The 24570-nt window shown below is 40.1% G+C and overlaps 4 protein-coding genes across 6 annotated transcripts in view; 1 reads left to right on the top strand and 3 right to left on the bottom strand.

Moving 5' to 3' along the window:
* Positions 1-442: 442 nt before the first annotated feature.
* LOC117006243 (olfactory receptor 12-like) lies at positions 443-4748 on the bottom strand. Its single transcript, XM_033078617.1, has 2 exons — positions 3637-4748; positions 443-1477 (listed from the first exon to the last, which is right to left on the bottom strand). Exon 2 carries the CDS (start codon positions 1474-1476, stop codon positions 547-549), a length of 930 nt encoding a protein of 309 aa, XP_032934508.1. The 5' UTR covers position 1477; positions 3637-4748; the 3' UTR covers positions 443-546.
* A 1084-nt stretch (positions 4749-5832) lies between these two features.
* On the bottom strand, positions 5833-8322 carry LOC117006520 (olfactory receptor 6Y1-like). Its single transcript, XM_033079036.1, has one exon. It carries the CDS (start codon positions 8027-8029, stop codon positions 7103-7105), a length of 927 nt encoding a protein of 308 aa, XP_032934927.1. The 5' UTR covers positions 8030-8322; the 3' UTR covers positions 5833-7102.
* Positions 8323-11718: 3396 nt separating this feature from the next.
* On the bottom strand, positions 11719-12835 carry LOC117006694 (olfactory receptor 6B1-like). The gene has a single exon (XM_033079252.1). The coding sequence runs from the start codon at positions 12774-12776 to the stop codon at positions 11760-11762; it is 1017 nt and encodes a 338-aa protein (XP_032935143.1). The 5' UTR covers positions 12777-12835; the 3' UTR covers positions 11719-11759.
* Positions 12836-14644: 1809 nt separating this feature from the next.
* Positions 14645-24570, top strand: part of LOC117006695 (histo-blood group ABO system transferase 2-like) — a 985927-nt gene continuing 976001 nt past the window's right edge. The window contains exons 1-5 of one of the 3 annotated variants that reach the window (XM_033079254.1): positions 14645-14823; positions 19349-19423; positions 20382-20450; positions 21824-21862; positions 23083-23217. In XM_033079254.1, the coding sequence (XP_032935145.1) occupies positions 19359-19423; positions 20382-20450; positions 21824-21862; positions 23083-23217 (308 nt within the window). In that variant the 5' untranslated portion in view covers positions 14645-14823; positions 19349-19358. Of the gene's footprint in view, positions 14824-18455; positions 18499-19348; positions 19424-20381; positions 20451-21823; positions 21863-23082; positions 23218-24570 lie in introns of those variants that run through there. The other 2 variants (XM_033079253.1, XM_033079257.1) reach the window with 2 other exon arrangements.

The following is a 24570-nucleotide window of genomic DNA, read 5'->3' as shown; positions in this document are numbered from 1 at the left end:
GGCTGTAAGAGGCCTTTAAATTACAGGTTCAGATGGATTGTAAATGTCTAGTTATGGTTAAATGAAACCTCACTTTCAACTGCTCTAGAAAAGAAATAAAGCTAGCCAGAGAAGAATAAGAAAAAAGAGATAATTTTGTCCACAATAATGTAAAAGAAAATGTCAGATTTGTGTGTCACTGTCATCAGCCATTTAACAGAGGTGTGGTTTTGGCTTACTTAATTTACCTTATTTTTGAATTATTCTTTTTATTCTGGTTTTATGTGTAAGCATCAGTGATTTAAGTGTAACAGATGTAAACTTATGAAATAATTTCATAAAAATCTAACATATTGTCAATTGAAGGATATCCTACATCCTATCAAAAATTGTTTAGTTGAAATAACAATTACTAGATTCTCATAGATTTGTTTATATTTCCTGCTTTTACTGACCACCTAGAAACACAAAAGACTCTTGAAAGCAGGTCCTGATGTTCTTTATTTTGCATTCTAAGCATCTGTACCAAATTGGACACTGTGTTCATCCTCAGCTCCAGTAAAGGGGCTAAAAATACCCTTTCCTTTTTAACTGTTTTTTCAGAGACCTTTTTACCTCCCTGTTTCGGAGGGTGTAAATGAAAGGGTTTAGCATGGGAATAACAACAGTGTAGAAGATTGAGATGGTGTTGGTTTTGCTGGGTGAAGCTGCAGCTCCAGGCTGAGCATACATGAAGAACACTGTCCCAAAGAACAAGCAGATTGTTATCATGTGAGACGAGCAGGTGGAGAAGGCCTTGTGCCTGCTCTCAGCTGAAGGCATTTGGACTATTGTGATGATTATATAACCATAGGAGATGAAAACCACCAAGGCAGTGCCCACAATGATTGACCCACACACGGCCAGCATGACGAGTTCATTGACGAGAGTGTCGGAACAGGAGGCGTGGATCACTGCAGCAACCTCACAGAAGAAGTGGTTGATTTCTGTGTGCCCACAAAAGGACAGGCTGAACGTGAAGCCTGTCTGGATGGTGCAGTTGATGCAGCCTGACAGATAAGAGCCCACCACCATGAGAACACAAAGCCTTCTGCTCATAATGACTTGGTAGAGCAGGGGGTTGCAGATGGCAGTGAAGCGATCGTAAGCCATCACGGCGAGGAAGAACGCTTCTGTCGTGCCAAAGAGAGAGAAGAAGAACATCTGTGAGGCACAGCCATTGTAGGAAATGCTTCTCCTGCCCAGTAAGAATGCCAGTGTTGCCCTGGGAGTGATGACAGAGGAATAGCAGATGTCCAAGGTGGACAGGTTCTCCAGGAAGAAGTACATTGGGGTGTGCAGGCTGGAGTCCATCCTGATGATGAGTATCATGCAGATGTTTCCCACTACAGTGACAATGTACATGGTGGAGAAGAGAACAGAGAGGAGGAGTTGTGATCCTGGGTGGGATTTGAACCCAACCAAAGTGAACTCACTTATCCCGGTGTGGTTTTCCATCCTTGCTTTCAGGTGATGTTCCAAAAGGAAATCAGGATGCAGTAGATTGCAGATGGTTTGTCCAGAGAAGCAATTATAGAAGAATAAGACAAACAATGAGATATATGAAACATGAGAAATACTAAATATAGAGAGACAGATGGGAAAAAGTATAAAATTCATTGATATATCTGTAGACTTTTGTCAACTGTTACAGGATAATTTACAAACTAATAATCCTGTAATTAATCTTCAGTATAAAGAAGCATTCTGCATGCAGCTTATCCAACCTATTATTTCATAAACTTTACCACCAACTAGAAACAGACATTTCATTCTACATTTAAATCTATTTCAGATTTAATTGGGCAGAAAAAAGTCTCATACTAAGATGGCAACTAACCCACAAAAGACTGCTCTCCCCTAAACAAATGAACAAGGAAATGTGCTTCTTCAGGTGATGCAAAACAATTGAAAACAAGCCAAGAAATGTATTAAAATAATGTGGATAATTGTTTAAAAAAAAAACCAACCCAAGTCTATTCTTTTAAATAACGCACATTTTTTCATGTGAGAAACTGCAAAAAGCCTTGGAAAAAACCCTTCAAACGTTGAGATTTCTGAAATAAGTTTTCTCTACTTAAACATTAATTCACATAGTATGTTAAAAAATTGACTAATTGACAGAATGTTTCAAGTAATTACTTTTCAATTCTATTTAGTAATTTTATTTTCATAGGGTAGTTGTCCTCTCACCTATGAATATATAGAATATATAGAATATATTGAATATATTGAATATATTCTATATATTCTATATATTCTATATATTCTATATATTCTATATATTCTATATATTCTATATATTCTGTGAGTTGATGCCTACATTTGAACTCATAGTTTGGATGCCTTTAAATTCAGTGGACAGAGATAAATACTCCAGCTTTAGAATATTTACTGTAAAAGGTATGAATCTTGTTTTAAGATTTTCTGGGCTTCTCCATTGTTCTAAAGGGAAGTCCAGCTGTGAAAAGATGTAAAAAGCTGAGTGAAAGAGACAGACAGTCCCCATGCAGTTACTGGTATTTTGTCTGGTTTGTTGTCATTTCCATTAGCTAATTTTTCTTAACCAGCATGTACGTAATTTTTTAAAAGCATTGAATTAATTTTTAACACATTTCTTCAGTTATCCCTCCATGGTCCTTGAAATGCAGCCTCAGCTTTAGGTACCCTCAGAAGTTCTATTTAATCCTTTGTTCTTATTTACCCACGAGTCTTAGGAAAGGGAAATAAATTTGGAGAAAGAATTTCTCTTTGCATAACCTTGCTCATCAAATATTTTGGCTAGTTTTCCTGGGGATTTTTGTGTGCAGAGCTCAGGTTTAGGCAGTCAAGGTCAAGCATCCAGTCTAAGCCTTTTCAAGCCTCTTGTCTACAGCTTTTACAATTCCTTTTGTGATTCTTCTAGTCTCACCCTACCTGTTCAAAACAGGGGAAAAACAGTCCTTTAGAAGTAGCTGTCTTTGTTAGAAATGGAATAAAGCTAGCCAGAAGAAAATAATAAAAAAAGGATATACTTTTGCTCACAATAATGTAAATTAAACATCAAAATCATGTGTCATTATGGTCAGCCATATAACAGATGTGGGGTCTTGGCTTGCATCATTGACCTTATTTTTAAATTCTTATTTTAAAATTCTTATTTTTAATCTGAATTTATGTGTAAGCATCAATGATTTAAGTGTAATAGATTAAGCTTATGAAATAATTACATGATAATTAAACATATTGTCCATTGAAGGATATCCTACATCCTATCCAAAACTGTTCAGTTGAAATAACAGTTACTACTGCTTGAAGTAAATGCTTTTTAAAGAGGCTAACAAAAACCTCAGCTAAGAATGACGATGCTGGAGATACTTTTTTAGCCAGTGAGAGGGGAAGGTTTTTTGGTTCACCTGAGAAGTCTCTTGGTTGATCAAACAGAAAGTCTAGAATGCAGATACATTAAATTCCTGTTCATGTCATTAATTTCCAGAAGAACTAACTGTACTCATAAGCCTGCATGCTATATAATGAAAAAAAGAGAAATTTTTATACAATTACAACAATTTTTAGTCCAGTTCTGTCACTAAATTTAACAAAGCCAAGCTCAGATTTCACACACCACAATACACATACCTTGAAATGAGGGCATTAAAGGCAGGTTTGGTTTTTTGGAATTCAGGTTTCTTGAACACATTGCCAAAAAATCCTAAACATTTTTTCTACTCAGCTGATTTTTCAGTAGTCCCTTATAACCAATACACCACTGGCCTTTCATCTGACTGGTTCCAAGGGCATTCTCCTTAGCATGTTGCTTGTATATACTTTAATAGGTGTACACAAAAACACCAGGGATTCAGTTCCCAGATCCTGGACCTTCACAGCAGACATCTGAAGCTCAAATGAGATATTTTTCCCTTGTGCCATTTTCCTTTGCCTGCTAAAGAAGAAAAACACAAGGAGTAAAGGAATAAAATAACTAGGAATAAACCACAAACACTGAAGTGTAAAGCTGTTTCTGTGTCCTCTACCCCTACTTTTCATTGTTTCTTATGCAGAACCCTTCCTGCCCCTAGCAGATTTCTTTCTGCTGAGCAAAACACTGTGGACCTAATCAATACCTCATTAGCCATTAGAATCTGCTCCTTCCAGATTATCAAAATAGACACTGCTGCCTTCTCCCCAAGCAATAACGCTTCTCCTCTCTAAACAAAAACAGGATTTCACTAAATGTGTTCTGTTCTCTGACTGGCAGGGACAGTGCACTCACCATCTGAAATTTAGAAGTGTGATTCAGGTGAGGGTCCAGCCTCGAAGGGAGTACTGCTCTGGAGTGCAACAACCACTCCAGGAAGGGAAAAAGCATCTCCCAACTCCTGTTTGGGTATCTCAGGATACCCACCACCTGAGGACGTGGCTGTTTTTCAAAAAGGAAACTTGCATTCCTCTCAGCACAGGAGCATGACATTTACCTACAGACTATATTAAATTTTCTTTGTTTTGGCATGTGGTTTGAAATAAATCTACATGAAATAGATGGTTTGGTTCTTGATATAATGGCTTCCCAAATTTTGTGACTCACAATAGATCAGTATCTTCTAAACCCAGACTATCTTATATTTGCATACATTCTTATCAGCTGCCAGAGATGGAGAGTAAGATTAAGAGAGAAGGAAAGTTTCTCAAAAGTTAAGATTGGACTTAGTCTTACCTGCTTTACTTGTGGGTAGTGATTTATTTACAGTGTTTTAAAGGCACCCAAACGTGAATTTACAAAAGTGTTTATTAGGAAAACTTCCAGAAATAAACTTAGATGCAAGAGAGAACTTACATTCTTATAAGGTTTGGATTTGTGTAACACTTCTCTGTGTTCTCTCCTTAACTTAGGAACTGTTAAATAGGTTATGAATTATTTGTTTTCTAACAACATTATTACTAGTGTACATAAACCCCATAGTAATTGGATGATAATCCTCTTCACAGTGCATTTGAAGGATTTTCCTGACATTATTTTTAAAAAATCACTTCAGATCAGTGCTTTACAACCAGTCAACATGTGTAGCCAAATCGCTGTATTAAAAGTAAAACTTGCAAAATTTCAATGAAAACCTCACTAAGGATTACTGAAATGCTATGGTTTGCATTTTGTATATGAAAAACTGAAATAAGAGAAGAAATAGATTAGGTAATTATTGGTGTATCAGTAGTTTAATATATTTATAATATATTAATAAGAATTAAATAAGCCTGATGCTGTACAGATTTTGGCTTGGATAGAGTTAAATTACTTCACTGTTGCTTGTGTGGCACTGAACTCTGGATTTGTGATGGAAACCATATTGAGAACACAGGAATGCTTCAGTTATTGCTGAACAGTGCTGGCACAGGCTGGGAGGGAGCAAGAAGGGGCTGTGAGGGGACACAGCTGGGACAGCTGACTCCAGCTGACCAGAGAGACATCCCAGACCATGTGGCATCATGCTCAGGAATAAAAACTGCAGGAAAAAGGAGAAAGGGATGTCTCTTCCCAAGTAACTGTTAGGTGTGATCCCCATTTTCTTGGAGATGGCTGAACATAAAAGCATGTTATAGATAAATAACATATTAGAGAGTGATAATCCATATCCATGAGTAGTAAAGGAGCTGAGAGCAGTTTGCTTAGATGTCTAAATAGCCATGGATAAACTTTATGTTTTTTGAGCAAAATTTATATCTAACTGTATCTGTGGTTCTTGATTTTTAATACAAATCTAAAGAACTACTGGATTTTTTTTTGTGCCTTTACAGTGGTTCATATTGTAATGTATATTCATGTTGTGTCAATTACCTGTTTTTTCCTAGCAGATTTTCTGCTAATACCTGGATTGCAGCCAGCACCCTGCATTTCTGGTGAGAGCTGCCCACTGTGGTTAACTTCAAGCTGTTCCTGACATCTCTCCTTAACACTGTGTTCAAGTCCTCACAAAGGCCTTGTTTGAAACAGCTGGCAATACATGGCACAGTTTGCACAGACAAGTTTCTTCCAGGTTTCTTCCCTGGAAAGCTGAATGTTTCATCTGCAACACTGGAGGAGTCAGTATGCCAGTACAGAGCACAGAATATCAGATACCATGAGTCATAAACTCAAACCCAGATTTAATATGGTCACATGGAGATGCACTCTGCTGACAGATTTATTTATTTGTTTATTACAGAATATTGAAAGTTCTGAAGCACTGTGATAGTCTGAACACAGAGCAGTTTTCTTAGAGGCACCATTTCATTTCTGATTGATAATCAGATTTTCTCAGACAATCCGTGTTTAGCTCAGATTCACCAGCTGTGTTTCCAGACTCCTGCATGACAGCAATGATGAAATGCTGCTGGATCCAAGGCTCGTGCAGCCTGAAGGGAATACTGAAGTGATTTATCCTTTCAGGCATGTCTGAATTTCTTCATGGAAGACATTATTTGGTGTGCAATGAATTTATTTAGGGTACCTTGGTTCTGTTGTGAAGAGTTGAGACAGTGACAATGCAGCTGTACCATGTGAATACCACAGGCTACTCACATTATACTTTCTCTAATGCCATATTAGAAAAATTTTCTTCTTCAGAGCATGGTTCCTTTTATCCTACACTTACGAATGTTAGAATTACCCATCCTTTTCTGCTGCCTATTTCTTTCAAGGGATAATAACAAAATCTGGGACTAAATAAATCACACATAGATAGCTGATTTTCACACACATTTTACAAGGTTTTCTGGACTCTATTCCATCTAGGGCAAACAAATATGGGGTTAATTTTCTAGCATTTCCAAACATCCTTAAAAACATAGCAGTCATTCAGCTGGAGACTTTTAAGAGAGGGTGACAGCATAGATTCTTAGGGGGAAAACAAGAAAAAAGCCCCAAACCCACACATCTTGAGTCAAAACCATAGTATATACACAGATCTAACTTAGATATATCAAAGTTTAGTTCAGTAGATATGAGTGAATAGGAGAGTTTGGCATGGATTAAGGTCTGGACCTCCTGGCTTAAGCTCATCAGCACTGCCAGTTGATCTTCATGAGCAAAGCCCCCCTTCTCTGGGACTCCTCAGTTGATTTCTTTGGTGTGTCATCTGCAAGTAAAAGTCCTTCTGATGGCAAACCTGACTTCTTTGTTTCTAAGACAATATATGAGAGGATTCAGAAGTGGCACAACCACGGTGTACAGGACTGACACCAGCTTGTTGGCACGGTAGGTGTACATGAGCTTAGGGCGGGAGTAAGTGAAGAGAGTGGTGGAGTAGAACAAAATCACCACGGTCAGGTGGGAGCTGCAGGTGGAAAAGGCCTTTTGCCTCCCCTGAGAAGAAGGAATCTTCAACACAGTGATCAGGATGCAAACATAGGAGGCCACCACAAAGCACAGAGGCACCATGATAACCAGCAGAGCCAGGATGAAGTCTGCTAGCTCAGCCAAAGAGGAATCGCTGCAGGAGATATTCAGCAGGGGGGAAATATCACAGAAATAATGATTGATTTTGTCCACATCACAGAAGGAGAGGCGGGCTATAAAGCTCAGCTTGATGGAAGAAGTGGTCAAACCACACATCCAACAGCCAGCTACCAGCTGGGCACAGAACTTGTGCCTCATGATGAGGGGATACCTGAGAGGTTTGCATATGGCCAGGAAGCGGTCACAGGCCATGACAGCTAGCAGAACATACTCAGTGCAAACCAAAGTCACAAAGAAATGCAGCTGTGCCATGCAGCCCTGCAGTGAGATACGTTTGTCATGAGACAGGACATCTGTGATCATCTTTGGCTCAATGACAGAAACATAGCAGATCTCTAAGAAAGACAGATTCCCTAGGAATAAATACATGGGATTTTGCAGGCTGTGGTTTTTTTGGATGATGAGAATGATAAGGAGATTTTCCAACACAGTTAATAAATAAATCAGAAGTAAAGCAGAGAAGAGAAGCAGCTGCAGTTCACCAGTGGTGGGAAAACCCAGGAGAATGAAATACATGATTTTGGTTTCATTCCTCCCACCCATTCTGTAGAAGGAAGATGAACCTTATCCACCTGCAATAAATTAATACAATGACACCTAACTACACAGGCTTAAATTCATAGCCATAGGTTACACCACCACTTAAAGACACTGTAAAAGCTCAGACATTTTGTTGCTGGGTTTTTAGTAATTAACTTTGTGAAAGTTGTCTGCTCAAATCAGAATTTTTCATTTTTAAAAGTAAAACATGCTTATAAATTTACATTTCATAGGGATAAAAATGCATTACAAATCTTGTCTGATCTAAGGCAAATGATGAATGATGCTAATATACTATCCAGCCAGTTCAGAGAAATGACAGCTTATAGATAGATATTCACATTTCCAATGCTTCAGTTTCTACATCTAAACATTTCTTAAGTTACATCATATATATTCCATGAAGTGAAGTACCTAGTATCTACTACCTAGATACCAGTACCTAGTATCCTAGTGAAGTACCACTAGGATATATGCATTTTGATAATAAAATGTCCCTCTAAACACATCTGAAGGAGTCCACTAGAGGTTTCTATATCTGGCTCTGAGCACACTTACATCTACACAAAGTCTATTGAGATGGTACCCATAGCACCCCAGATACAGCATAAGTGCAAGCAAATTCTAATTCTGGGTCTGGTTTGTTTGCAGCTAAACTCAGATTAATCCTTCAAAAATAAGAATGCCTGTGCTATTAAAAACAAAACTGTTCTCAACCTTCTGTAGTGGGAATCCACTGCCTTAGTTGATCCTGGAGAATATGATCAGTAGAGTACAGATGAAGGGTAGACTGATATGTCAGTTGTGTGATTTATACCAGCACAAATAAATCGACACTTTATTTCCCTTTGTGTCTCATGAGATCTGATTCAGAAATTATAGTTAGCCTCCCAATGGAAGCAATCACAGAAAGAGGAGGGGTGTTATTATTTCCTCTGTGATTCCATGTAGAGTAGAAGAAACTCTGCAGATTTTTTTTCTGAGACACTGAACAATGAAAAAACACCATCTAGTGTCTACTGATTTTTATAGGGCAGAGGAAAATGAAAACATACCCTGAGGCAGAGGATGTAGCAGTCTTTTACCAAAAGGTAATCTAGAAAAATATTTTAGTGCCCTAATCTAAATCTGTAGCCTTAACTGGTAATCACTTTTGGAGTGAGAAGTTTCACCCACATTGGAGTTACCTGCACAATCTTCAGACACACAAATACACATTTTTCTGAATTGTGGAGTGCAGTGCAAATATGTTCAGAGCAAAAGGAGGATCAGAGATCATATTGATCTGTTACCTGATGAGGTCAGCTGCCTCCCAAACAGGGCTGAGGTGCTGCTGCAGGATTCTGTAGCATGAAGAGTACAAAACCTGGTCTGGTCCCCTCCACTCTGCAGGTGGGAGCAGTCCCTGGAGTCAGCTGCTTGAAAAATCACCCTCCAGTGGTCTCATGTCAGCCAGATATCTTACTCAAGCCAGACCCATGGTTAAAATTACATTCATACAGTGAGAATAATGGGAATTGAGCATCTAGGAGAGCTGGAGTGACAGAAGCTATTTGGCTGTTGGAGCATACAATTTGATTTCTTTTGCAAATATGGAAGAATCTAGTGACATTTGGCATACCTTATGTATGCTGGTTGAATTCTAACTACCAACCAAAGCCATATGTGCATGCTCAGGAATGTGAGGGCATCTGATGAAGAAGACAACTCTAAAATAATATAAATTAAAATAATGTAAGTGCATAGAGAAGTGAGAGTAGTGTTGTCAGAAGCACAAGTGTTAGTTCTTACCTCATTTCTGTTAGGTGAGGGTCCAACTACCATGGACCAATTCTGGGATCCCTGCAGTTCAAAGAAAACGTGGATAAACTAGAGAGGTGCTTACTAAAGCCTGCTAAGATGTGAAGACATGACTCAGGGTACATGCACCATGGAAAGAAGTTTATGTAGCTGGGTTTGTTCAATGTGAGCTACTGGAGGCTGTGCTGTGGCCTGACAGGGACAAGCTATAAAAAGGGACAAAGACAATGATTTGCAACTCAGCAGCTGCTGTTGAGGATATTAGATGATGTGAGGTCAGAACAGTGCTTAAACAGAGAGGTACTGAATAAATCTTAGTACCTCTGACATTTTCAGCTCTCAGCTAGACCAAGCCACATCTGGTGCCATAGAGACATGGGGGGAGTTATGCTATAAAAGGGAAGTCAAATTATAAATACATATATTCACATCTGGAGTAATGCATCCAGTTCTTGGCTCCCCAGTGGAAAAGTGATGTGGATATACTGGAGAGCATCTATTCCCTGGATAGGATTGAACATATTGCTCATATGTTGAAATCTACTCAGTGGGTACCTACAGCCAGATTCACTTCCCTAAACATCAATTTCTGTTGCAGTTTGAGATGCCACAGGCTTTTCTATCAAAGAATCATACAAAAACTTGGGTTGGAAGGACAGATCTTTGCTTCCAGAATATTTTAACTCACTCTGCTGTCACAAACACATTTCAGGTTTTTCAGGGACTTGTCAGGTCAAGCTTTGGAAAGCTCTAAGGACAGAGATTTCATTACCTACTACTGTGTTGTAGTGCTTCATCACTCTGATTGATTTTGTTTGATTTTTTACTTTTTTGGACTATCTTATCTGAATTTAATTTGTTGGAACAAGTTCCTGTTGCTTTTGTCTTTTCAAGCATGCACAATTAAGAACTGCCTCTATCTCTTCTATAACACTCTTCAGTCCTGACTGCAGCTAAACACCTCCTCAACATTCTCTTTTCCACACTTAAAAACAGCTTCCATCTGTCTCTCTGTGTCTGCTGTGTGGTCCCACCCTTCTGTCATTTGGTAATTCTCTGCTGGACTGTGCATTTTGTCCTTCTTGTGGTGGGAAGTGCCAATCTGGACACAGGAATGTTGATGTAGTCCTGGGTAACAAACAGAGTCAAGGACCATTTACCATCAGACCTGCTGGTGCAAGATTTTGCATCTCTGTGTTAAATTACCTTAAAGTTCATCCTGACCCTCTCCTTGGAATGTTACTTTAGGAAAGATCTGTGTTTAGGCAACTGATTCTTCTCTCAGTGCTTATATCTCCTCATGTAATGTTGAAGGACCACAAGAAAATAACATTTAAAAATCAGGAGGCTCATTTAGCATTTAAAATGGAAATTAAACTATGCAAAATAAACCTCTTCCCCAAACGTAAATGTTTGTTTTCTGAATCTGAGCTACTTCCCAAAGTTATATTTGAAGTTAATAAAGAAGAAACTTCTCACTGGTGGTTTGTGGTCTGCTATCACAGCTATCTAAAATGAGTGTAATTATATGAATTACTGAAGTTCCCATCCTTGTTCCTGTGAAGAAAGCTGACGTAACTGTTTATTTGGTGCCTCAGGTTCTTGAATCCTAGTTTCATGTTAAGTTGGATCAAGATGAGAATGCAATTTTGTTCTTTGATGCATACCAAAAAATACAGTAAGAGAAGGCAGTTATGTTTATTGCCTTTTCTACTGCCTGGGAATGATGTATGATGTGTTCAGTTACAAAAACCTTTTACATTCACACAGATTCATAGATTTTAGCTGAACATGCAGATTGACTCGGGAAAAGGAATTGTTAAACACTGATGTTGAAAGAGGACCCTAAAAATCATTTATATCAAAGTAAAAATCTTATTAGACTTCCATAGGATTCAGACAAAAATTGGAAGATTATCTTCCAAGCATCACATCAGTGATCAGATGCAGCAACTCTGGAGAGAGCAGCCCTGCTACACCAGACCTTCAGTAAAGTGTCCTTTATTTCCTTGTTCCTCAGGCAGTAAATGAATGGATTCAGCATTGGGGTGATTATGGTATAAATGATGGAAACCAGCTTGTTGAGATCCCAGGAGTTGATGCTCCTGGGCCGGGCGTACATGAAGAGCGTGGCTGAGAAGAAAATGATGACCACAGCCAGGTGAGAAGCACAGGTGGAGAAGGCTTTCCTCCTGCTCTGGGCCTTGGGAATGAGCAGAATGGTGCTGATGATGCAGGTGTAGGAAATGATGATGGCAGAGAGGGGGATCAGCAAAATGAGCAAGGCTGAGATGAAGTCCACGAGCTCGGCCAGGCGCCGCTCGCTGCACGCGAGGTTGAGCAAGGGGCTGATGTCGCAGTAGAAGTGGTTGATGACTCTGGGGCCACAGAAGGAGAGCTGGGAAATGAAGAAGACCTTGAGCAGAGCTATCAGGAAGCCAAGCAGCCAAGAGCCCATGGCCAGCTGCCTGCAGGCCCTGTGGCTCATGGTGAGGGCGTAGTGCAGGGGGGTGCAGATGGCCACGCAGCGGTCCAGGGCCAGCACGGCCAGGAGGGCACACTCAGTGCACACCAGGGCAACGAAAAAGTACAGCTGGGCCATGCAGCCTGCGAAGGAAATGCTCTTACTCCTCACCACAAAGCTGACCAACAGCTTGGGAACGGTGACTGAAATGTAGCAGGCCTCTAGGAAGGCTAGGTGGCCCAGGAAAAAGTACATGGGCTTGTGGAGCTGGGGGTTGGTTATAATTAACACCGTGATAACGAGGTTCTCAGTGACAGTCAGCAGATACACGGCCAGGAAGATCACAAACAGCAGAGCCTGCAGCTCTGGAGTGGCAGGGAATCCCAAGAGGATGAACTCATGGATGTGGGTAACATTTTCTTGTACCATGATGACCTTGAAGGCCTGGAATGTGTGAGGAGGGAAAAGGAAAGAAATAAGGAACATTTTGTATTATCTCCCCCAAGCAGATCACACTGGACTTGCAAATACACAGTTTAATTAGAGATTCCACACCAGTTCTTTCATTGACATTCCTTATGAATTTTTTTGTGTCCTACAGCACGATTGGTGGCTCCAAGAAAACATTTGGGCTTCACTGATTTCTTCACAGATGTTCTTACCCCTATCTTCAATAAAAACACAGTCAGAGGGGGAGGGACAACATTATTAAATGTGTATTTGAGCAGAGTTCTGAGCTACCCCCAGACAGAAGCACAGCCTTGCTGAGTCACTGCACTCAGGAACAGCAAACTTGGCTTGAGCTGTTTTTCTGTCTCCCTTACTCTTGGATATTTGCAGAAGAAAATGAGTGTTTGTTCTGTCCCATAGAGCACTTTAAATAAGTTTTCTGGGGTTAAGGGATATATGCATTTGGGTTTTTTCTTTTGAAATTTTGTGCATGTGAAAATTTTTCTCATTTTCAATGGATTGACTAAAATAAGCCACTTCTCCCTCCAAAAAAACGGTTTTTACATGGACTACAAAAATTGCAGTAGCCAGCCATAATTTTTCTTCTGCACTAATGGATAGAATTAAATTTGATTTTCACAAAACAACTTAAGTTCAATATTTATGCCTCTTCCACTTCTTAGGTGAGATTTCAAACAATTATTTTTGCCTATTCCTGCACATTCCTATCCAATACTCAACTGACTTTCTAAAATGATGTTCAGTATTTGTTATTCACAAAATATTTTCCATATAAAACATTAAGAAAAAATGATCCATTAATGTTATGAAAAAAAAGAAACATGTATTTTTGTGATATCATTATTTATTTGTCTCCAACTTTTAAAATATTTATTTCAAATTAGATTTCTCTCTTGCACATGGATAATCTGTGCAGAATCAATCTGATTACATAACTTACATATTTCATTACAAGTATAGCACTGGTGCCAAATAATAAAGTGACCGAATACTAAATACAATTTTATTTCTAAGGATGACTTTCCATGAGATTTAAGCTGTGGTAAGTACTGACAGGTAAGACAGGTAACTCATTTTCCAGTATAGATTCAAGCAGTACAAGGAAAAACCCTAGTTTAAGTGATTTAGCATGCTATAGAATACAAATCATAATTTAAAAGTGCCTGAATTAAAAGGATATCAAAAAGAAAAGAAAACTTATGGTTCCTCATTCCAATGTAGGCTTTAAAAATTCCAGATCTACTTTATAGTACCGTAGAATATTGACTGGCACTACTTTAATTTGAAGAGGGTGATTAATTGGTGTGTTTCAGGTACCTGTCTTTAAATAACAGATTACTCTCAGGTGGCACAGAAAGATAAATTCTGTGTTTCAAAAACGCAGCTTCCAGGGTTAAAATTATGTTGAATGTTTTTTACATTCTAGTTCCCAAAAGTAGAAAACAAAAGCATTTTTTTTACCACATAAACATGTTCAGAAGTCCTGCTATTGCATAGGAAACACAGAGAGAGAGTGAGGGAAAGGTTATATTTAACTTACACTCTAACAGAGGTCATAAGATTCTTAAAAGCACATAAAGGACAATAAGAAATTTCCATATTTCTAGTCTTTTAATCTGTTGATTCCAGCTCTGTTTTCCTTTCCAAGCAATCCCCCTCTCTTCTCTCTCACACTTTGGAAACATTTCCATGTTTCTCTTGAAAACTACTCACAGAATCACAGAATCACAGAATCCCAGGATGGGCTGGGTTGGGAAGGGACATTAAATCCCAGCCAGTGCCACCCCTGATGTGGCAGGGACACCTCCCACTGTCCCAGGCTGCTCCAACCCCAATGTCCAGCCTGGCCTGGGACACTTCAGGGATCCAGGGACAGCCACAGCTGCTCAGGGCACCCTGTGCCAGGGCCTGCCCACCCTCACAGGGAAGGCTTTATTTCCAATATCTGATCTAAATTTACTCCTTTTCACTTTTAAGCCTTGTCCTTGTCCAGCTCCTGATAAGAACTGGGAATGCCATTTCCATGACACTCACAACTTACGTTGGAATTCTCAGAGCTCAGGTGAGATCAGATGAGAAGAAACACCTCTAACAAACCTAGAGAAAAAGAAATTAAATGCTCTTTGAGCAAGAGATCAGTATCTCTGCTTCTTTCTCTCTTCCTTTAGCTAAAACCTTACCCTTTGCTTCTCTGCTTCTCTCTGAGGGGCTGGAAGCTGGCTGGTTTCTAAAAAGCTGTGAGCAAAAACAGTTCCTGCAGGCTTCTGTGGCTTCAGCTGAGCTGAGATTTCCCAGGATGGAAAAATCTCTCTCAGTACATTATCCTTCAAAGCCCAAGAGTACTGGGAACAGAATTAGAGGGAATAAATTTCCTTCCTTTTCTGAACCTCACAGAAGGTGTTGCTCTGCTGGTGGTTGGTGTTTGCTTGTTAATTTTTTATGTGCTAACCAGCTATTGTAGCACTATTCATACTTTTTTTTTTTTCTTTCTCCAAAGTCAGTGCTGTCCATGTGACAAGGCATCAGTACTCAGGATGAGTAGCTCTGACCAATAAAACTCTTCACTTAGTGGTGACTTAGTTTCTTCATGCATTAAATAATTATTGCACTGGTCTTGAATATTACTTGAGGTTCCACAGAGAAAGCAGTACCCAAGCATTAAGTATCAGTAATATTTTAGTTGTGAGAGACACCATTCAGAGGGGAAATCCAACTCCCTGCACGTGCCTACAGCTCAGGGTGAGATACAGCCCAGAGAGAACACTCAAATACAAGTGAGGATAGTGCAGATTTCCACGTGTGGGCTACAGGACTGAGCTCCAATAAAGTCAACAGGAAAGAGTCTGAACAGTGTTTCACCTCCTTCAAAAGTAAGCAAATTGTTTGGGATTCAATTTCCAAAATGTGCATCTCTCAAACACTGCTCAGTGATCCTCATTCATGGATTTTCTGGGATATTCCACACCTCTGAAGATGCCCTGGATACCCAAGGCACTAAGAATCCATTCCCTTCTCCAGAGGGTTAAAATAAAGCAGACGTATCCCACACATCTATGTGTGGCTACAGGAACTTCAACTTATGCTGCTGGAGAATCCATTGTTTGGAAAAGTTCAGACTTCATCTCTGGAAATCTGATTCTCATATGAGGTAGAGTGCAAATAAATGTAACCCAGGCAGGCAGTCAGAATTTTCAGGCCTTATTTCAAGGTATTCTAAAACAAAAAGGATACAGTGAAGCACTCCAGAAGATAGCTGTTTTATTTTCAGGAAGGCCTGCATGGATTTTTGCCAATAAATTCAGTTTCTAACTTAATCCATGGAAATCTTGAGCTGTCCATTAAACACACCTTTATGCCTCATGCAGAGTTAAAGAGCCCAGAACTCACAGAGTCTGTTTCATGGAACTGAAAACACACTTTTCTGGGCTGGAATACAACTTGGAGTTACTTCAAAGAGAAATCTCCAAGAGTTCACAGCAACATGAGACAGAGCACGGGGAGGAGCTGGGGGAAATGCTGTGATGTGATGAGTTTACAGCAATCAACCCTGTGGGTTTAACACCAGGTAAATTTGATCAGGGATGGATTTTTGGATTGGATAATAGCAGTACCACCTTAATAGTGGCTCCATATATTAGTGGCTAAGTTCTTTTTTTCTTCTGCCTTCACTCAAAGGCAGGATTGAATGCTCAGGAAATGGATTTTCTTGTTCAGACTTGGTTGTTTATTAAATCTTCTCCATAGTAGAGAGAGTTCTGCAGCACTTCTAGCTAACAAGCTAAAAGTGAGTAAAAATGTAGGTAAATCTAGCTAGTTAGAAGGTCTTTTAAAGGCAAACTATCCAATTAAAAGCTAACATTTATATTATTTATACTTTTGACCCAATAACCAAACACCTGTGACCCACACTGCAGTACTTTCTATCCAGGCAAAAACTACTCCCTGAAATCATGAAGAAGGAACAAGAAGGAAGAAAAAGAGAACTCCCCAGAACCTCCATCTTGTCCCACATTCTAAAACCCTGAATTCCAAACCCTTCACCATGTGATATTACACACTTCTAACTACACACCAGTGATTCCAACTCCATCACTCAAATTTGGAAGCCCCAAAGTCAAAAGCAATGTTCTTTTGGGGGTCAGTGACAGCAAGCACAGAAAGCTCAAAACTCCCAGGTTTAGGGTTCCAACAGGGGGTTGTTATTCACAGCACACTTGAAGGCAGATTTTGTGTTTGCTGTCTGTATTGATGCTCTGATGAAATTCATGTCAACAGCTGAAACTGTGGATAGACATTTAGAATTGTACCAAGCATAATTAAAGTCATGAATAAGAACCAGTTTTGGACACAGTATTTTGGGTGCCTGCAAACCAGAGCAGGAGGATGAAATTAGGAAAAGTATTGGGGTATTTGTAAGTCTAGTTGTGGCCTGTTAATTCTCATCCCCTCTTCCTACTTCTCAGTATTCTGTTAAATTAATGATCTTTCAGGGATGTAAACAGTAATAATGCTAGGTGCAAGAGAACTCTGCAAAACATTTAAATAATTTTGTGTATGCGACTACTAACCTTCATTTTTATGCCTTATTTTCTTGTTACTACTCACCTACCCTTTCTTCAGCTGACCTATTTCATTATTTCTTGTACTCTTTTCTGCCTCCTAGCATTTTAATTAGGAGTAAGCTTCGTTTTTAGGCATGTAGGACAAAGCATCCTATAACAGATAGGCACCAACAGAACAGAATCACCTTATGTAGGTCTTGAATAATTCTTTGTAGACAACTGTATTTTCCATAAGTGAATGGAGATAAACTCTCAGTGGAGTTGCTCTCTTAAGCATCCTTTAGCTCTGGTGAATCTAAAGATCTCCTTTAAGATTAAATTAATTAGAAATTACCTGAAAGTGTTTATTTCTCTCCTGTGACTATAAGAAGATCTTTCATTTCAGTGTGGTTGGAAATGTCTATATTACAGATATTTGCCTCTAGGACAACTCTTACAAAAAAACCTACATTCAAAAAAGAAAAAAATCTCCACATTGGAAGTTTAGGCAGTCACCTTCTTGCTCATCAGAAATCTCAGTGTTGTGATGCCTTGGGATTTTAGCTTTTATATTGTTCACATATTTGTAATCCTACAATTCTTTAGTGTAGAACTCTGAACTCCATACCAGTGTGAGCTGCTCCTTTCCTATTCTGGTCAGACACAACAATTCCTCTCTAGGCCTGGGAATCAAGGACACCTCACTGTCTCAGGCTCCAAGAAATGTAAACAAAAGTTGGGGGTAAATGACTTCATTACCTATAATGAAGTTATAATTGGAAGATTAATCCCCAACATGCAAATGGACCAAACTTATAAAAGTATGAAAACCTGTGACCTGTGGTCCATTTTTGAGCGTAGCCCCTGGGTGGGGCTTTGTCTGCCCTTCAAATAAATAATTCAATAAATATTCCTGCTTTTGATTCCCTTGATTTTGTCTGGCCTGTGCTTTTAGGTACCCCATGAAGGTTTGCAGTGTCAGGGAAGGGCTGCTCAGGCTCCTGGCTGTTCCCCATTGCTCAGCTGCCAGCACACCCACGAGAGGTGAGGAGCTGGGAGGAGGCTCCTGCCTGGCCCCGAGCCCAGGGCTGACACAGGGCTGGGGAGCAGCAGGATCTGGGCTGGTGCTGCTCCTGCAGCACTGGGAGCCCAGCAGAGCAGGAGCTGCTGAGGGCTGGGCACTGAAGGAACCACAGGTGAGTGCTCTGGATGGGGCCAGGCTGAGAGAGGGGGCACAGCTGGGGAGAGGATGAGGAGCAGGGGATGGTAATACTGACCAAAAAATCCTACAGAGAGTCTTTTCTGAAGGCTGGCACAAAGGAGGATGTGGCTGAACCAGAGCTGGGAACAGCCCCAGAATGGATGGGGAAGCTGAGCTAGAGGAAAGGATTGTGAGCTTCAACTTAGAAAGAAAGAGAACTGCAGCAGTGGGAGACAGAGGAGAAAGGAATCCAAGGCAGTGAGGTCAAAAAGGAGAGCTAGATGGAGAAAGAGAGAAAGAAAGAAAGAAGGAAAGAAAGAAAGAAAAAGAAAGAAAGAAAAGAAAGAAGAAAGAAAGAAAGAAAGAAAGAAAGAAAGAAAGAGAAAGAAAGAAGAAAGAAAGAAAGAAAGAAAGAAAGAAAGAAAGAAAGAAAGAAAAGAAAGAAAGAAAAAGAAAGAAAGAAAGAAAGAAGAAAGAAAGAAAGAAAGAAAAAAGGAGCAGAGAGGGCACTGGTTGGGAAAAAAATATAACCTAATTCAGAGAAAATCTGAAATGAGAATTGTTGGTTTGAACAATTTAAAATGGTTTACTATACTATTTTGAAGTGAGACCTCAGTGTGTAGTATCGTAAAGATGTAGTATGTATTATAAATACCTAGATGTAAAACTTTCTATCTAGAAAATCTATTTTTTCTCCATATAATATCCAGACCTGCAGTGCAAAACAAAAGACTTACTCATATCTAATAACTAGAGTATTTTCTGCCTTTTTAGTTTTGTGATTTATTTATTTTGGGGTTTTTTTCCACTTCACTGTCAATCCAAGTTCACAATCTTTTTTGCAGCACTAAGGACATGAGAATCACAAAATTACATGGGCTGGCTATTCTAGTGACAGCAGGAATCACTGGTGCAATCTGGTGGGTGTTTAACCTTTGATAATTGTTCTCAATTAGCATATATTTCTATTGCCCAGACTGAGACAGGTTTCCTCTAACTATACCTTTGCAGATATAATATTAGCATTTTCACAAAGCTAAATTCAAAATCCCCTCTTACATTCAAAAGATGAAAGTAATCAAGGTGTGGACCTTTTAACTCTTCTGTGAAATTCTAAAGGTATGATTAATTGTCTCTGTATATTCCTGTGAGCCCAAGTGTTTGTTTTCATGTTTTCATGTTTACATCCCACCCCTCTGTGCTCCAGACCAGCACAAGGATCCTGGCACAGAGCTGGAACCTGTGGGTTTAGCTGTGTTTATTCACACCATGGTTGGTTTGAGTCTCCCCTGGCTCTCATGTCTGTCACAGCAAGGCTTCCACAGTGAGTGCTCAGTGCTCTGCAGCCTGAAATCAGATCAGGTGGGTTCATTCAGAGTTTGCTGGAACAGTGTTGAAGATCTGTTCCAAGAGGAATTGGGACAAGTTTTTCACCCATACACTTTCTCTGCAGCAGAGTATCCATCACAAATGCTCACAATTTTGTTTAAAATTACAGTCAGGCTCACATCAGAGGAGATCCCATGTACTGGCCAGAGCAAAGTGATGCTGTGAACACCTTGCTTCAAGAGACAACTGCACAGTCAGTTTCCAGCATCAGCTGAGACCAAGCTCTGCTGTAAAGCAGACACATTTCATTTGGTGCAAGTACTCTTAGGCAAATTAAATCACTCCCAGGTCCTCAGAGTTAATAGATCTTCAGATAACTTCAGGCTAAACACTGTCTGGAAACAGCTGAGATTTGCAAATCCTCATCACCATGCTGATCCCATGAATGTGAACTCTGTTAGCTTTGTTTTATAGCTTCAGTCACAAAGGAAGTGGAGGAGAGGTTGATTTTTGGTTTTATTGGCTCACTGCTTTCTTATCCTGTCCAAGGTACCACCACCCCTTCTCCCCCAGCAGGGACCAGGAGCAGGCAGCCTCCCCTGGAGGGGACTCAGGACTGTAAGTTCATTCTGCATGCTCTCATTCCAGGCCATGAGGACAACACCATCTGCAAAGACTCAATCTGAAACACAAGATCAATGCCCTAGAAGTGCTAATTTCCATTTTGATATAAACCATCCTGCAGTGCCCAGCAGGCTCAGATTCCAGAGACTTAATATGGGCAAATGTGAATCCATTGATGCAGCTCCCCCAGAATCAGGCAATGAAAATGCAGCTTAATCCCACCTGCTCTGGGCACCTAGAGCTGGGCTCTTGGACAAGGAACTCACCCAGCCTTCCTCTGTATTCATTAAAAAGTGTGGGTCCTTTGGCACATTGCCTGCTCCCTCTGGTTTAGTGCTGTCCACAAACCTGATGAGAACTAACAGATTCTGGATAATGAATCAAGAAAGAGTTTAACCTGGTAGTTTACCAGACTGAAACTTCCTGGGTTGCTTAGTTTCATTTAACTGAACCATATTTTACTTTTTTTTTTTTTATCTTATGAATTACACTTTTCTTATCCCCACTGCTTTTTTGACTTGGGTTTCCCCTCTTCATCACTTCTTTTATAATATACACAGTTGTGCAATTCTCTAGAAATGCAGCTCTAAGGAGTTTAGCAAATATGACTAGGGGAGAAATAAACTTTAATGCCAATAAATCAATATGACAAAGAACAACACATTATTTTTGTAATTAATTTGAAATTTAAAACACTAAAAGTACGAGACAGCATTTTCATCCCACCACCAATCCCCCACCCCCAAAAAATTTAATGTGGATAGATATCTTTCTGGTTTTGTCTATATGTAATTCTTTTAATTTCCCTCCATTAGTCTGTTTAATCTGTTACTTTTAGTAAGTGTTTCCTCTTTACAGAACCAGTTTTTCCTGATGGAAAATCTAGGAATCAAGACTGGTGGGTTCCCATTCAGTGACACATCTACAGGAACCTGAATAAGCAATGAGAATGGAGAGCAGTGACCTCTGCTCTGTGTCCTATGGACATAAACCTGCCAGAAAAATATAAATTTTGTGCAAGGTGTTGGGTCTTACTGGACCAGGCTTTCACTGTATAGAAGTAAAACTGAATTTTCCAAAGATCCACCATAGAAAAAAGACACATTGAAAACAATTTTAAAACTGATTAATTTGCATTCAGCTCTACTTACACCAGCTGAGTAGTCTGTTAAATTCACATTTTATGAACTAATATAAATAATATAATGGTGATTGTGGTGGAGTCTGACTGGATATTCACTGACACTGAACCACAGGGCAGCTCTGCTGAAACACAGAAAGTCTCCTGTGGGGCTCATCTCTCAGAAAATCTGAAACTGCTGTGCCATGATGTATTTATGTATCTTTTATTTCTCCCTCATTTGCAGAAAAACAGACTTACATGAAACCTCCCTGATGCTTCCATGGTGAGTGTGACTCCTCTGGCTTCATTAACTTGATGTCCCATTGTTCTCAGGAACACAGACAGAGCTCAGGACAGCTGGGAGCAATGAATAAAAGGAAAGGATGTCTAACTAGAAAAGCAGCTCTTCCAGCAACCATTAGAAATGCATAGATGAAGAATCTTTAGTTTGTTGCTTTCAGAAAGGAAACTGAGAAATTGTGGTCAATGTCAAAAATATTTTGGTTTGATTTTATCGTAATTCATTTTTTGCATTCTCTGTCACCATTCATCTCAGAAGCAAAAAAACCAAGAGGCCTTGGCTGATGCTATTTTTAGTGGTAACAGTCAGCATCATACATGATGTGTAAATGCTGTGGAATGAACATTTCAGGTCACTGGGATATTTTCTGCAATTGCCTATTATAGAGCCATTTGTGCTAGGTAAAAAACAAAAACAAAATTAAAAAGTCATGAAAGAGGTATGGACATACTGGAGAGAGTTTACCAAAGGACCATGAAGGGGCTGGAGCATGTCAGGCAAGGCTGGGAGAGCTGGGACTGGTCAGCACAGAGCAGAGCTCAGGAAAGCAGCCTGGCTGAACTTATCAGCAGAGTTCTAAACTTATAAACTCCAGTCCTGTGGGAAGGGGATGTTCTTCTGAGTGTCAGAGATAAACCAGTCAACAACACCCTGGGAAGCATCAGGGAAATACCTGTCCATCATCCCAAAGGAATTAGGGAGTGCTCTTTCCAAAAGGGGAGGAGATCAACAGCCCAGCTGAGGAGCCTCCATCAACACAGATAACGAGCAGAAGGAGCAGAAAACCATGATGCAATCAGAAATCTGTGGTGCAATCAGAAATCTGTGGTGGCAATCAGGAACCTGTGGTGCAGCTGCTGTCACAGAAACACGAATCCAGAGCTGCACATCTGAACACTGCCAGCTCTGCAGAAGGGACAGCCTGGTGGATGTGCTGTGCTCTGTGCTAAGGAATGGATGGACTGTGAAAAGCAGGCTCTGAGTGACAGCACCGAACAGCTTGGGAGCTGGTGGGTGAAAATCAAGGATACACACCTGTTCACCTATTTCAGGTGTCTGCTCCAGGATAAGGGGGCTCATAGCTCAGATTTTGCTGACAGGAGACTGGGTGATTAACTCAGAGGTAGACATCTGTGCTGAAGAAGATTTTGTTTGTCTTCATGAATTTCCTGGCATTTAAACTTCATTCTCAACCCCTGCAGGAGACAGGATGTGCTGGTGTTGACACCATGGCTGGCTCCAATAGTTTGGGAAGGCACGTTCAGCAGAGACATCCTGAATGCTCAATATCTGCAGAAGAACCTGGTCACTGGAGTGGTCACTTTTGCTGTTGAAAAGTATTGGTTTGTCATTTATTTCTTTATTTCTCAGATAGTTAAACCTCTCAGCTGTAGTTATGGTGCTGCTCATGAAGCAAAGTGAGAAACATTCCAAAGACCTGAATATGAGCAGCTGTAGACTGGGAAAAGTGTGACATGAGAGTAGTCACCTTCCAAAGTAAGGCACCTGGCTGGTACATTGTTTTTGAACAGGACAAAAAATATCCTTGGAAATATAAGTAGCATTTTGACCCATTGAAATAAAAATTCTAGCTCCTGCTGCATTTCTAACAACAAGCTTTCCCTTTATCCTGGACTAAAAAATAGAAAATTTCTGTAGGGTTGAGATTTTGTTTGGTTTCTGTAAGAGTTCAAAGGTAAAATATTGGCTCTAAAAAAATATTAATCAGGCTGTTGCAGCTTTTATTTTCTTGGGGAGCTTCTTCTTGAGTTTTCTGAGTGTAGAGCAAAAACTCCCTCTATCTCCACTGGCACCTTGGAGTTACACAGTGACTTCAGGTGATTCAAGGCAATCAAAACTATTTAATTGATAATTGTGACTGTACCTAAAGGGGCCCTAGAGGAAAATGGGAAAGAGATTTTTTACAAAGGCTGGTGATGACAGCAATGGGGGAGGATGGCTTTGAACTGAAAGAGGGTAGATTTGGATCAGATATTAGGAAGAAATTTCTGGCTGTGAAGGGGTGGAAGGCCTGGCCACAGGGTGCCCAGAGCAAGCTGGGGCTGCCCCTGGATCCCTGGCAGTGTCCCAGGCCAGCTTGGACATTGGGGTTGGAGCAGCCTGGGACAGTGGGAGGGGTCCCTGCCATGGCAGGGGTGGAATGGGATGGGCTTTAAGGTCTCTTCCAACCCAAACCATTCCATGATCTCTGATTCTATGATCCTGCTCTATGAAGTTAAAACATTCCACTGCAGGGAGAGTGCCAGGGAGCAGGAAAAAGGGAGGGATGAGAGGAAGTATTTGCATTAGGGAGTGATATGAGAGAGCAGCACCGGTGGGAGGCACATGTTCTGTGCACAGGAAGGCTGAAATGTGGTAAAATGTGCAGCAGCATGGGAAGGCTTGAAGGGCAGCTGTGTTAAATAAAGCTCAACCCTCAGACATCCTTCAGTTTTCCTTAGCCTTAAAAGAAACATACAGACTTGTCAGCTGCTGCTTTGGTTTAGGCAAGACAATTAACTCCAGCTAGTAATAACTGAAAAAATAAGTTTAGAAAATAATTAAGGCTTTGGGGTTTGTTTGTTTGCTGTGCTTGTTTGTTTATTTTAATGAATTCAGAGGAGGGGAGGATTCCTTCTTTTACCTGTGCATTAATTCTTAAAGCACAGTAACTCATATAAGCCAGGGTT

Source organism: Catharus ustulatus, chromosome 23 (genome assembly GCF_009819885.2).
Source record: "Catharus ustulatus isolate bCatUst1 chromosome 23, bCatUst1.pri.v2, whole genome shotgun sequence".
Lineage (NCBI taxonomy): Eukaryota > Metazoa > Chordata > Aves > Passeriformes > Turdidae > Catharus > Catharus ustulatus.
Note: the sequence above shows the minus strand (reverse complement) of the source record. Positions and strands in the feature narration are given on the sequence as shown.

Coding starts and splice junctions, on each gene's coding strand:
- LOC117006243 (XM_033078617.1), bottom strand. CDS start 1,476: ATGGAAAACCACACCGGGATAAGTGAGTTCACTTTGGTTGGGTTCAAA.
- LOC117006520 (XM_033079036.1), bottom strand. CDS start 8,029: ATGGGTGGGAGGAATGAAACCAAAATCATGTATTTCATTCTCCTGGGT.
- LOC117006694 (XM_033079252.1), bottom strand. CDS start 12,776: ATGTTCCTTATTTCTTTCCTTTTCCCTCCTCACACATTCCAGGCCTTC.